The 12,495-nt window shown below is 42.1% G+C and overlaps 1 protein-coding gene across 1 annotated transcript; it reads left to right on the top strand.

Moving 5' to 3' along the window:
- Nucleotides 1-499: 499 nt before the first annotated feature.
- LOC307230655 (odorant receptor 131-2-like) lies at nucleotides 500-9,393 on the top strand (the record flags this gene model as incomplete). Its single annotated transcript, XM_080001093.1, has 4 exons — nucleotides 500-649; nucleotides 2,589-3,358; nucleotides 7,991-8,129; nucleotides 9,142-9,393. 4 exons carry the CDS (start codon nucleotides 500-502, stop codon nucleotides 9,391-9,393), a joined length of 1,311 nt encoding a protein of 436 aa, XP_079857219.1.
- Between the last annotated feature and the right edge of the window lie 3,102 nt (nucleotides 9,394-12,495).

Genomic DNA, 12,495 nt, shown 5'->3' with positions numbered 1-12,495 from the left:
AGGGTGGATGGCAGACTCTTCACCTAATATTCACGAAATGAAAAGAGGAAAAGGCAATTAAAGATCCTGTTTATCTTTAAACTGCAAGCTGAAAAATATCAAAATATCTTTTGGGTTATTTGGATTTTTAGGATTCATATATCAGTGCCTTCCATGATGGTTTTGAAGTTGTTTCATTGCTAACTGATTACTGATTTAGAGATTAATTTTTCTTCTCTCCATGTACTATTGATATCACATTAATTTAATTGTATTGTATTGAATTGTAATTTGTGGAAAACAGGAGAACAACATTCCCGTTTCATACAGGCGTCAGTATTAATCAATGTCTAAAACTGTTTAATTGTGAGATAAGAACCAACTTGTGGACATTCTTTTTCCTTCATCCATCCATCCGACTGGGATTTCTCACGTTCACTGGATAACTTCCTCATTCTCCTCGTAGACCAAATCCATTGTTTTGTGTTTGTTGCTTCAGCGTGTCATCTACCTCCCAGCGATGAACGTCTCCTCGACCAACGTGACGCTGGTGATTCAGTACCGGGACTCCTTTGCCAAAGCTATGACCAAGAATGTGATTGTCGTTGCTTTGGGCATTTCCATCAACTACATCAATGCAAACCTCATCCACACCTTCCGCAAGCACCAGGTTGGGCTTCCCCCCCGGCACCTTCATGCCCGTGGAGAGGGAAGAAGGCCTTACTCTTTCCCTCTCAAATACACTTGATTTAAAAAAAGAAAAACCCAAATCAAGGTCTTTGGTAAAGCATTAACAAACATTCATCTTAAATATTTTATACTGCAGGAGATTTTTCGAGGCAAATGGCTTGTTGTGACATTCTATGAGCTTGACCCTTACAGAACATTTATTTGAAAATTTATTTTATTTAGAATCTTTGTTGTGTTACATATACAGCTTGTATATTGTAGCTCTCATCTGCACCCCGAAGAACCCCAAATATCTCAACTTTTGTTACGATATAACCCGATCGGCCATAACATTCAAACCACCATTAATAACAACTAATATTGTGTAGCTCCCCCTTGTTCCCCTCATTCGTTCGAGGCATGGACTCACAAGACCTCTGAAGGGGTCCTGTGGTATCTGGCACCAAGACTTCAGCAGAAGATCCTTCAAGTCCTGGAAGTTGCGAGGTGGGGCCCCCATTGATCGGGCTTGTTGTTCCAGCACATCCCATCAACGCTCCACTTGTTCGGACGCTTACCCGGGCCATCCACATGATGTAGAAGAAAACGTGATTTCATCAGACCAGGCCACCGTCTTCCATTGGTCCATGGTCCAGTTCTGATGTGTCCATTGTAGGCACTTTCAGCGGTGGACAGGGCACTCTGACTGGTCTTCAGCTACACAGCCCCATACGCAGCAAGCTGCCATGCACTGTGTGTTATGAAACCTTTCTATTATAGCAGCATAAACTTTTTCACCCATTTGTGCTACAGTAGCTTATTTGTGGGAACGGACCAGACGGACTAGACTTTGCTCCCCATGTGCATCACGGGTCCATGGGCGTCCATGACCCTATTGCCGGTACACTGGTTGTCCTTCCTTGGACCACTTTGTTAGGTACCCCTGCATAACACTGCATACACCCCACAAGATCTGTCATATTGGAGATGCTCTGACTGAGTCATCCAGCCATTACAATTTGTTCCTCGTCAAAGTTGCTCAGATGCTTACGTTTGCCCAATTTTCCGGCTTCCAACACATCAACTTCAAGAACTGATTGTTCACTTGCTGTCTCATATATCCCACCCCTTGACAGGTGCCATTGGAACCAGATGATCAATGTTATTTACTTCACCTGTCAGTGGTTTTGATGCTGTGGCTGATTGGTGTAGAGAAGCTTATATATAAATATTAAATCTAGCTTAAAGCTAGATTTAATTTTTTATAATTTCAATGCTGGATTATTTAGTCTATCTAGGTACGCTGACTCTATTATAGGATATGACAACACTAACTTTATGCTTCAAGAGGTCATGCTGTGTTTTGTTTTTTTCCAAAGAACATCACACGCCATGTACGTCATTAGAGCTTCACAGAGAGAAGGGCACTATGGGACTGAACCAAACCCACGGCTGCACAAATAAAATTGCACAATTTAAGTTCAGGAACATAACACTTCAAACTCAGTAAGGATAACATAAAAAAAATAACTGTGCAACGTTCTTTCTCTGTCACACTGTCCTTATCTTATCTCCTATCTTAACATTCAACGGTTTCAGAAATTTATTTCAATTTTCTATGAGGAACTTCTCCAAATGGTGCTGTTGTTTTCTCTATGGGCCAAGTTAGAGCCAAAGTCACAGATCATGTGATTCTGTATTATTTTGAAGGTTGGTGACACTAATCTCATTCCTGATCTTAACCCTTATCCTGTCAGTGAACAATGTCATTTTTAGCTCAGCAGATCTTACATTTTTTTATGTTTCTTATTATATTTTTGAGGAGTTTGGGGGGTTGGGCCTCATCCATGTCTGCAGTTGTCTCTCCTCTCCGGCCTTGCATTCATCCTCCATTCATCTCTCCACCCCTCCACCCTTTTCCATCCTGTCATTCCCTTCAGATCCTTAACACCAACCCTCGCTACATCCTTTTCATCCACCTGGTGGTCAACGACATGATCCAGCTGACGCTCACTATCGCCCTCTTCCTCCTCAGCTACACCCTGCACAGCATCAACGTGTCCCTGTGCTGCTTCTTCATCCTGCTGGCGCTCTTCACCACCGAGAACACCCCACTCAATCTGGCCTGCATGGTGGCCGAGTGCTACGTGGCCGTGTGCCTCCCGCTGCGCCACGCCCAGATCTGCACGGTGCGCCGCATCTACCTGCTGATGGGGCTGATCTGGGCCACCAGCGCGGTGTCCGTGATGCCTGACCTCTTCATCTCTCTGGCCATCGAGCCGCTGGCCTTCTTTCACTCGCGGATCTTCTGCCTGCCACACACGATGTTACGGAATCCCCACCTCATCAAAAAGAGGGATGTCTCCTACGTGGTCTTCTTGGTTGTGGTTTGGCTCACCATCTTGTACGCCTACTTCCGCATCATGATCGCTGCCCGGGCTGCCAACACCGATGCCAAGAACGCCAAGAGGGCCATGAACACGGTCCTGCTGCACGGGATCCAGCTGCTGCTGTGCATGTCCGCGTATGTGGCTCCGCTGTTGAAGCAGTTTCTGGTGTTCCTGTTCCCTGAAAACTACACAGACACACTCTTTGCTTGCTACATCATCATCCAGGTTCTTCCGCGATTCATCAGCACCATCATCTATGGCCTGCGAGACAAGACTTTCAGGACCTACCTGGCCAAGGACCTAATTTGTAAAGTTTCCATGTCAACCAATCCACACACTGTCTTTGGGAACCCTAATTAAGAAAAGTCATCACTAAATATTTGTGCCTTGGTACTGTATATTAGAAGTTTTCAGCAGAACTAACTGGGGATCTAATTTGTTTTCTATCAGTATCTCAGTTTGTCAATATATTTGAGACTTGTATCGATAATTTGGAAGTTAAACCATAGTCACAAATAAGGTGAAATATTTAATTTGTCTATTAGACTGAATTTTTTATATTTTTCTAATGTACATCAGATGGTGAAACTTAAAATTTGGCAGCAATTCTCATTATGTACAACAACGAAATTATATTGATATAAATCATATTATGTCTGTATTGTTTGATCATATTTGTTCATCAAAGCAACTCCAACCGGAGCCTCGTTGAACGGCAGGATTGAGGTCTACAGGCGTCGACAGAGAACTTGAAATATCTAATTATCTGATTATTATTACAAACAGCCAAAAGCCTGGTTGCTTTTAAGATAAGATAAAATAAGATAAATACATAAATCATTGAAGAAGTTGAGAATTTTTCAAAAAAAACACAATGTGCAACTACTAAGGTATGACTGAACATATTTGGGCGGTTTCTCGTGCACAGATTAGACCTAATCTCAGAGGAAATCACACTTTAAATCGAAACTGACTGAGGCGGTCATTCTCAGTCACGTTTTAAAACAGTGTCAGACTTGCCAGAGTCTTGATTAAAAGAAAGAAAGAAGGTTAAAGCTAATCTAGAGAAGCTAAATCTAGAGAAATTTAATTCAAACCTTTGGATTAATGGATGTGGGCCTCCCAGATTATCTGGACTAAAACCAGCACCAAGACCAGACAGATGTAGTCGACTAGTCCTTCATGACTTTAGTCTAGGACAGGGGTGGCCAACCAGTCAGAGACTAAGAGCCACTTTTTTACTGTGTTACTGCAAAGAGCCACATCATACACATTGGCACACATGAACATCACCCCATCCCTTCCTCACACACACACACACACACACACACACAGACCTCTGCTCAGCCAGATTTATTGTAAATGTCACACACCAACATGATAATGACAGAAATTGACTCCTAGCCCCCGCGACCCGACTAAGGATAATCGGTTGAAGATGGATGGATGGATGGAGTACTAAGACCACAGGCCAGTTATTTTCAACAATTAACATTGTGTGCACTGTCTCACACACACAAACTCTCAGTTCAACCAAGTCCACAAACAAAAATATAACATTGTGTGCACTGTCTCACACACACAAACTCTCAGTTCAAAAAGTACTGTTGTTTATTTATTCATAGAGGGAGGAATTGGACTTCGGGTTTAATGATAAGGATGTATTTTTTTCATGTTGGGTCAATTTATTCAATAGTGTCCCTTAAACCCTAACCTTTAAGAATCAGTTTTGGCTCTTGCCTACCATACACGATCTGATGCTTTGGCCATCCACATATACCTGGGACTAGGTGTTCCGGAGTCCTGGCCACATTTTTGAAAAAAAAAAAGTAAGTACTGTAAGTACTGAAAGTACTGCGTTTCCGCGGTATACCTCTCAGTTCAACCAAGTCCACAAACAAAAATATAATAATTAACAATAGCGTTTTTCTCTTACTATGCATGTTGCTTAGTGGGACTTCTGGCATTCCTTGTCTTGAACAATGCTCTTCAAATCTGGCTTGAATTCCGTTGTTGCCACTCGAAGCAATTCTTTCACATGGGTGTCATTGACAGTATCTTAAGCGCAGCCCGTTTGACATTGGGGCATTTTTCCATTGGCACACTTCTCCAGAACTCAATGGTCCCTTCCCTTAAAGCAGCTTTCAGTCGGTCCTCCTCCTGCAGCTCGCGAGTCGCGACACACACACACACACACACACACACACACACACACACACACACACACACACACACACACACACACACACACACACACACACACACACACACACACACACCCCTCCAGCCTTCACAGTTCTCCATCGGAGATGTTCGATACGCAACGCAATTCACCGGCCGATCCATCTTATATGTTGACTACTAACCATGTCAATAGTGTTGAAAATAAACTTCCAAATTTTTTTGAATCTTATTTGGTGTTTTATTAGTCCTAATGCCGCGTTGACTTTGTATGGAGGCGCGCCGCCCCGGCGCTTTTGGTGTAAACGCGGCATTAGGACTAATAAAACAGGCGTTAATGGGACATGACTCCCGCTGCTGTTCGCTTTGAGTAAATGAGGAAGTGATCCGCGGTGGAAAACGAGTGATATATCATAGCGATTTTATAATCACAATAGGGAATGAATGGCTGCGCTTTTTTTTTTCTGAGTTTTTGACGCTTGTCATGTGAAAGAGCCGCATGAAACCAGCCAAAGAGCCGCATGAGGCTCGCGAGCCGCGGGTTGGCCAGGCCTGACCTAGAGGTACACCCCAAAAGTTCAAAGCACGAAATGAAGTAGCAGCAGGATTTGAAACAATAATACCAGCCGTAGGAATATCCAAAAACACAGAATGGATCCATTACATCTATTATTATCAACAAAGGTTTATTAATTATACAGATGACGCTTTATCCGCCTTAGGCGAACAATTGAAAGCCACAAGCGCTGTGGCTTGGCAAAATAGGCAAGCTTTAGATTGGCTCTTAGCAGAGAAAGGAGGAGTGTGTGCATTCATAGGCGAAATGTGTTGCACCTTTATCCCAAATAATACTTCTCCAGATGGATTGTTCACTCTTGCAATGAATAAACGTATAAATGTAAGACAGGAGATCAAAGACAATGCAGGTTATGGAAAAAATTGGTTTGCATGGCTAGATTTAAAAATGGGACGATGGGGAATGATGTTCACCAAAATAGGTATAATACTCTTGGTGCTACTAGTAATAATGGGTTTCATTTTTTGCTGCTGTATTCCCATAATGACATCCGTGATAGAGTCTAGGCTGAGCAAACAAATTATCATCATGTCAAGGGACACAGTCGAGTCAAAAGGGTTAGTATGGGAACATGTTGGAGATGGAAGCCAGAGTGAAGGTGATGAGGAATACGGACTGACAAAGGCCTAAGCTTTGAAAGGCCATGATGAATCAATGCATGTTGAAACAATTTGAATGGTCAAGTTTTTTTAAGTTTTTATTCTAGTGTCATGTATTCTTTGCTATAATCATATAATGTGTCATATTTTTAATATTATGCCAAAGGTTTTTTACTTTTATATTATGATGTGTTTTTCTAATCATATATTTTGTAATAAAAGCTAATTGATTGATGGGATTGAAACACTTAAAGGTATAACACATTTGAAAATCTTTTTTCCTGGAACAAGTTGTGAGCCCTGATAAACTTACAGGTTGTGAATTCGGATTAAATTGCATTGCATTGCATTTAGCAGACGCTTTTATCCAAAGTGACTTACAATTATTCAAACACTGACGGACGCAGCCATCAGGAGCAATTAGGGGTCTAAGTGTCTTGCTCAAGGACACTACAGCATGCTAGCAGGAAGAGCCTGGGATCGAACCAACAAACCTTTAGATTACTAGACGACCAGCTCTACCTACTAATGATTTATCTACGTAGCTGTCTGGCAAGTAGCCATATATGTTAATTGATGTAAATATATGTTTACATCAATTCACACTTGGGACTTAAGGACTTAGTAAGCCCCAAAGGGGGGATATATGGGAGAAATTTACAATGACATTTGACGGTAATATATAAGTATTATCTTGCCTATACGGTATATGAATCAAATAAGTGTGGGGAAATATTGAGTAAAGAAGATACCACTCTCCCCCAGTGCTGGTACAATATGCCACCAATAGATATTAAAGGGTGAATGAGTACAGTGGCTCTGTGGAATGCGTAGAGTTAACATGTTCCACATGTTGTAACACAGGCTCTGGGCCAGGAGGAGTACAGGGCTACAGTGGGCAGATTTCCATATAAACTATACTATGGTATGGTGACATATGGATGATAGATGTGTAGAATGGACCTTTTGAGCCAGCCGGAGGAGAGGCTCCGGAGTTCTTTGCAATCCAACTCAGGCTTTTGTGTTACTAGTTCACAAGTGATAATAAAAGTCTTTATCTTTCAAATTTTGGCTACCTTGATCTCTCTTATTTTGTTAAAGTGTTAGGGTAAAGTTTATCTACTACATGATTTGTGAGGGTGGATAGCAAACACTTCACCTAATATTCGCTAAATGGAAACATGAAAAATCAATTAAAGAAGCTGTTTCACTTTCAACTGCAAGCTGAAAAGTATTAAAATATATTTTGGATTATTTAGATTTTTAGCATTTATATATCAGTGCCTTCCATGCTGGTTTTGAAGTTGTTACATTGAAAACTGGTGATTGATTTAGAGATTATTTTTTCTTCACTCTGTGTACAATTGATATTATTTTAATTGAATCATAAATTTGTGGGAAAAAGAAGAACAACATTCCATTTCATACATGCGTCATTATTTATCAACGTCTAAAACTGTAAAATTGTGAGATAAGAACCAACTTGTGGACTTTCTTTTTCCTCCATCCATCCGACTGGGATTTCTCATGTTCCCTGTAAAACTTCTTTGTTCTGCTTGTAGACCAAATCCATTGTTTTGTGTTTTATGCTTCAGCGTGACATCCATCTACCTGGTGATTCAGTACCGAGACTCCTTCGCCAAAGCTGTGACCAAGAATGTGATCGTTGTTGCTTTGGGCATTTCCATCAACTACATCAATGCAAACCTCATCCAAATCTTCCGCAAGCACCAGGTTAGGCTTCACCTCAGCACCTTCATGTCCGTGAAGAGGGAAGAAGGCCTTAACCTCTCCCTCTTAAATACACTTGATTTTAAATATGAAAAATGCCAAACCAAGGTTTTTAGTGAAGCTTCAACAAACATCCGTGTTAAATATTTTATAATTCTGCATTCCTGGAACACCCCACAATATCTGTTGTGTTGGAGATGCTCTGACACAGTCGTCTAGCATCACAATGTGGTCCTTGTCAAAGTGGCTCAGATCCTTACACTTGTCCATTTTTCCTGCTTCCAACACATCAACTTCAAACACTGTCTGTTACTTGCTGCCTAATATTTCACACCCCTTGACAGGTGCCATTGGAACCAGGTGATCAATGTTATTCCCTTCACCTGTCAGTGGTTTTAATGTTGTGGCTGATTGGTGTAGAGAAGCTAGACAGCTAGATTGAATATTTTATCAATTCAGTGCTGGAATATTTAGTCTATCTAGGTACTGTGCTTACCGTTTTATAGGATATGACAACACTAACTTTATGCTTAAAGACATCATGCTATATTTAGTTTTTTTTCCAAAGAACATCACACGCCATTTACGTCATTGGAGCTTTACAGAGAGAAGGGCATTATGGCATTATGGCACATTATGGCACTTGTGGAGCCAAACCCACGGCTCCACAAATGAAATTGCACAATTTAAGTTCAGGAACATAACACTTCAAACTCAGTAAGGATAATATAAAAATCCTTATCTTATCTTATCGTCCTTATCTTATCTCCTATCTTAACATTCAACGGTTTCAGAAGTTGATTCCGATTTTCTGTGAGGAACTTCTCCAAATGGTGCTGTTGTTGTCTTTATGCGCCATGTGAGAGCCCAATTCAAAGAACATGTGATTAGCTAATATTCATGCTCATTCATTCAGCTCATCCATGTCTGCAGTTGTCTCTCCTCTCCGGCCTTGCATTCATCCTCCATTCATCTCTCCACCCCTCCAACCTTTTCCACCCCGTCATCCCTTCAGATCTTCAACACCAACCCCCGCTACATCCTTTTCATCCACCTGGTGGTCAACGACATGATCCAGCTCACTCTCACCATCGCCCTCTTCCTCCTCAGCTACATTCTGCACAGCATCAACGTGTCCCTGTGTTGCTTCTTCGTCCTGCTGGCGCTGTTCACCACCGAGAACACCCCGCTCAACCTGGCCTGCATGGTGGCCGAGTGGAGGCATACAACACAGAGTAGAGTATATGTGCCATTGCATCTACAGTAGGACAGAGTCAGTTTGCAAGTGGAGTTCAACTCCTCAACCTGGAATGCAACTCTTTATTTATTCTTATTCTTTAATCTTAAAGAACTGCTGCAACTACTCTGTCCTGTGGACGACATGACGGATTAACAGAGCACAGCTTTTTGTTCCACAGAACCACCACGAATCCCCCTCTTTGAAGAACCATCTTATCAAGTTTTGGTCTATAAACAAATAATCATCATTACTACATCAAGAGGGGAGAAGCATCACGGGTAAGACAGATAAACATAAAACTGTAAAATTGTGAGATAAGAACCAGCTGGTGAATCATTACCAAGACTCCTCACAAAAGCTGTGACCAAGGATGTGCTCGTCGTTGCTTTGGGCATTTTCATCAACTACATCACTGCAAACCTCATCCAAACCTTCCGCAAGCACCTTCATGCCCGTGGAGAGGGAAGAAGGCCTTAACCTCTCTCTCTTAAAATCACTTGATTTTAAATATGAAAAAAGCCAAACCCAGGTTTTTGGTTAAGCTTTAACCAACAGACATGTTTATTTTTTTAATAATTCAGGAGTTTTTTTGAGACAAATGTGTTTTTGTGACATTCTGTAAGCTTGACCTTTACAGAAGTAATAATAATCTGTGTTGTTTTATATTTACAGCTTTTATTTCCCTCATCTGCACCCCGAAGAACCCTAAATACCTCAACTATTGTTAGGATATAACCCGATGAGCCACAACATTAAACCACAACTAATAACCATTAATATTGTGTAGCTCCCCCTTGTGCCGTGTGGAGTCCATGCCTCCCGTGGAGGCATGGACTCCACAAGACCTGTGAAGGTGTCCTGTGATATCCGGCACCGAGACGTGAGCAGCAAATCCTTCAAGTCCTGGAAGTTGGGAGGTGGGGCCCCCATCGAGTGGGCTTGTTGTTCCAGTACATTCCACAGACGGGCCATCAGATCGGACCCTAACCCCACCCATCCACATGATGTAGAAGAAAACATGATCCATCAGACCAAGCCGCCTTCTTCCATTGCTCCATGCTCTAGCTCTTATGCTCACTTGCCCATTGTGTAGGCACTTTCAGTGGTGGACAGAGGTCAGCATGGGCATGGTCTGCAGCTACGCAGCCCCATAGGCAGCAAGCTGCCATGCACTGTGTGTTCTGACACCTTTCTATCATAGCAGCATTAACTTTTTAACCAATTTGTGCTACAGAAGCTCTTCTGTGGGATCCGACCAGATGGGTTAGACTTTGCTGCCCATGTGCATCAATGAGCCTTGAACGCCCATGATCCGGTCATTGGTTCACTGGTTGTCTTTCCTTCGACCAATTTTGGTAGGTACTAACCACTGCATACTGGGAACACCCCACAAGACCTGTCGTTTTGGAGATACTCTGACCTAGTCGTCTAGTCATCACAATTTGGCCCTTGACAAAGTCTCTCAAATCCTTACGCTTCCCCATTTTCCCTGCCTGCTTCCAACACATCAACCTTAAGAACTGACTGTTCACTGCCTAATATATCCCACCGATTAACAAGTGCCATTGGAGCCCGATGATCGATGTTATTCATTTCACCTGTCAGTGGTTTTAATGTTGTGGCTAATTGGTGTAGAGAAGCTATACAGCTAGATTTTTTCTTTTTTTAATAAATCCAGTGCTGGGATATTTAGTCTATCTAGGTAAACTTACTCTATTGTAGGATATGACAACACTAACTTTATGCTTCAAGACCTCAAGCCCCCTGGCAAACCACACCTCCATACCAACCCGCTAGCCACCCCGGAAACCCCAGCACTCAATGTTGGCTGTTTGTGTATGCAGTTAAAATTGCGGCGCATGGTGGTGTCCACCAAGCATATCCAACTCAAATCACTTGCATCCTTCCTGCCCGGCAGACCCTGGTCTGTTGGTGTGTTGCTTGGAGTCAGATATGTGTGGGTGTGTATGTGTTCGAAACTAATCTGAGTGGTATTAAAGTTGCAGGACAGACATGAGGCACGTCAGGGCAAGAGCATGACATGCAAGATGGCAACCGCCTGCCACATCCCTACCAACAAAGTTCCCACCCCACCCATCCTGCAAACCCTGTGTGGTGTATGTACTAAGTTTGATTTCTGGCACTGGGAGAGAAAGGCGAAGCACAACTAGATCAACGCAGGGGTGCAGTAGGCCCCGGTCCGAAAGGTGGACCCTGCGTTTCGTTTAATACCAAAGTTTGTTCTGATCTCCATTGACTTACTTGAGAGTGAGGTGTGTTTATAACTGTTCTGAAACCAGCCACAGGAGGACATCAGACCTCTGCAGGCTTCACTTCTGAATTGGACTCTGACGCCACTTGCCCCTGTGTGGGCGTCACACCAGCCACCGCATATAAAAGTCTCTAGTGGATGCTGCAGATCATTGCTGGCTCATGCTATCCTTCATGTCATTGTATTATCCAAGGTAAGGTAAAGGTATGAACCTTCTCTATACTTGTCCTGCTTACACACACCACAAAGCATCATTCCAGCTCATCTGAATGCAGTGCTGTTATACAGGGACAATGACAGAGGCTTGAAATGTATTGATCCTCATTTTGTTAAAACCGTCATGTCGAATCAGAGCAACAATTCCATTGTTTGTGTTTCTTGATTTTTATGTGTCTTTGGTTGGCTTAATTACCAGGCATGATGCATTTAACATGCTAACTGCCCTCATCAGTAGAAGTAGAAGTAGATGAGCATATTAAAGATGTTGGATGCAGGGAAGTCTTGTTCTTAAATCCGTTCAGATTTTCAAATGGGATATTGCCCTTCTAGATCTGCCATCTGCTGATTTGCAAGGGTGGATGGCAAACTCTTCACCCAATATTCGCAAAATGGAAACATGAAGAAGCAATGAAAAAAAGCTGTTTAACTTTAAACTGCAAGCTGAAAAATAAAAAAAATATCTTTTGGATTATTTTGATTTTTTGGGTTTCATATATCAGTGCCTTCCATGCTGGTTTTGAAGTTGTTACATTGAAAACTGATGAATGATTTGGAGATTAATTTTTCTCCTCTTCGTGTACAATTGATATCACTTTAATTTCATTGTAAATTTGAGGGAAAGAGAAGAACAACATTCC

The sequence above is a fragment of the Zeus faber genome (genome assembly GCF_960531495.2).
Source record: "Zeus faber genome assembly, chromosome: 5".
Lineage (NCBI taxonomy): Eukaryota > Metazoa > Chordata > Actinopteri > Zeiformes > Zeidae > Zeus > Zeus faber.
The sequence above is the reverse complement of the archived record's forward strand: the minus strand, read 5'-3'. Positions and strand labels throughout refer to the sequence as shown.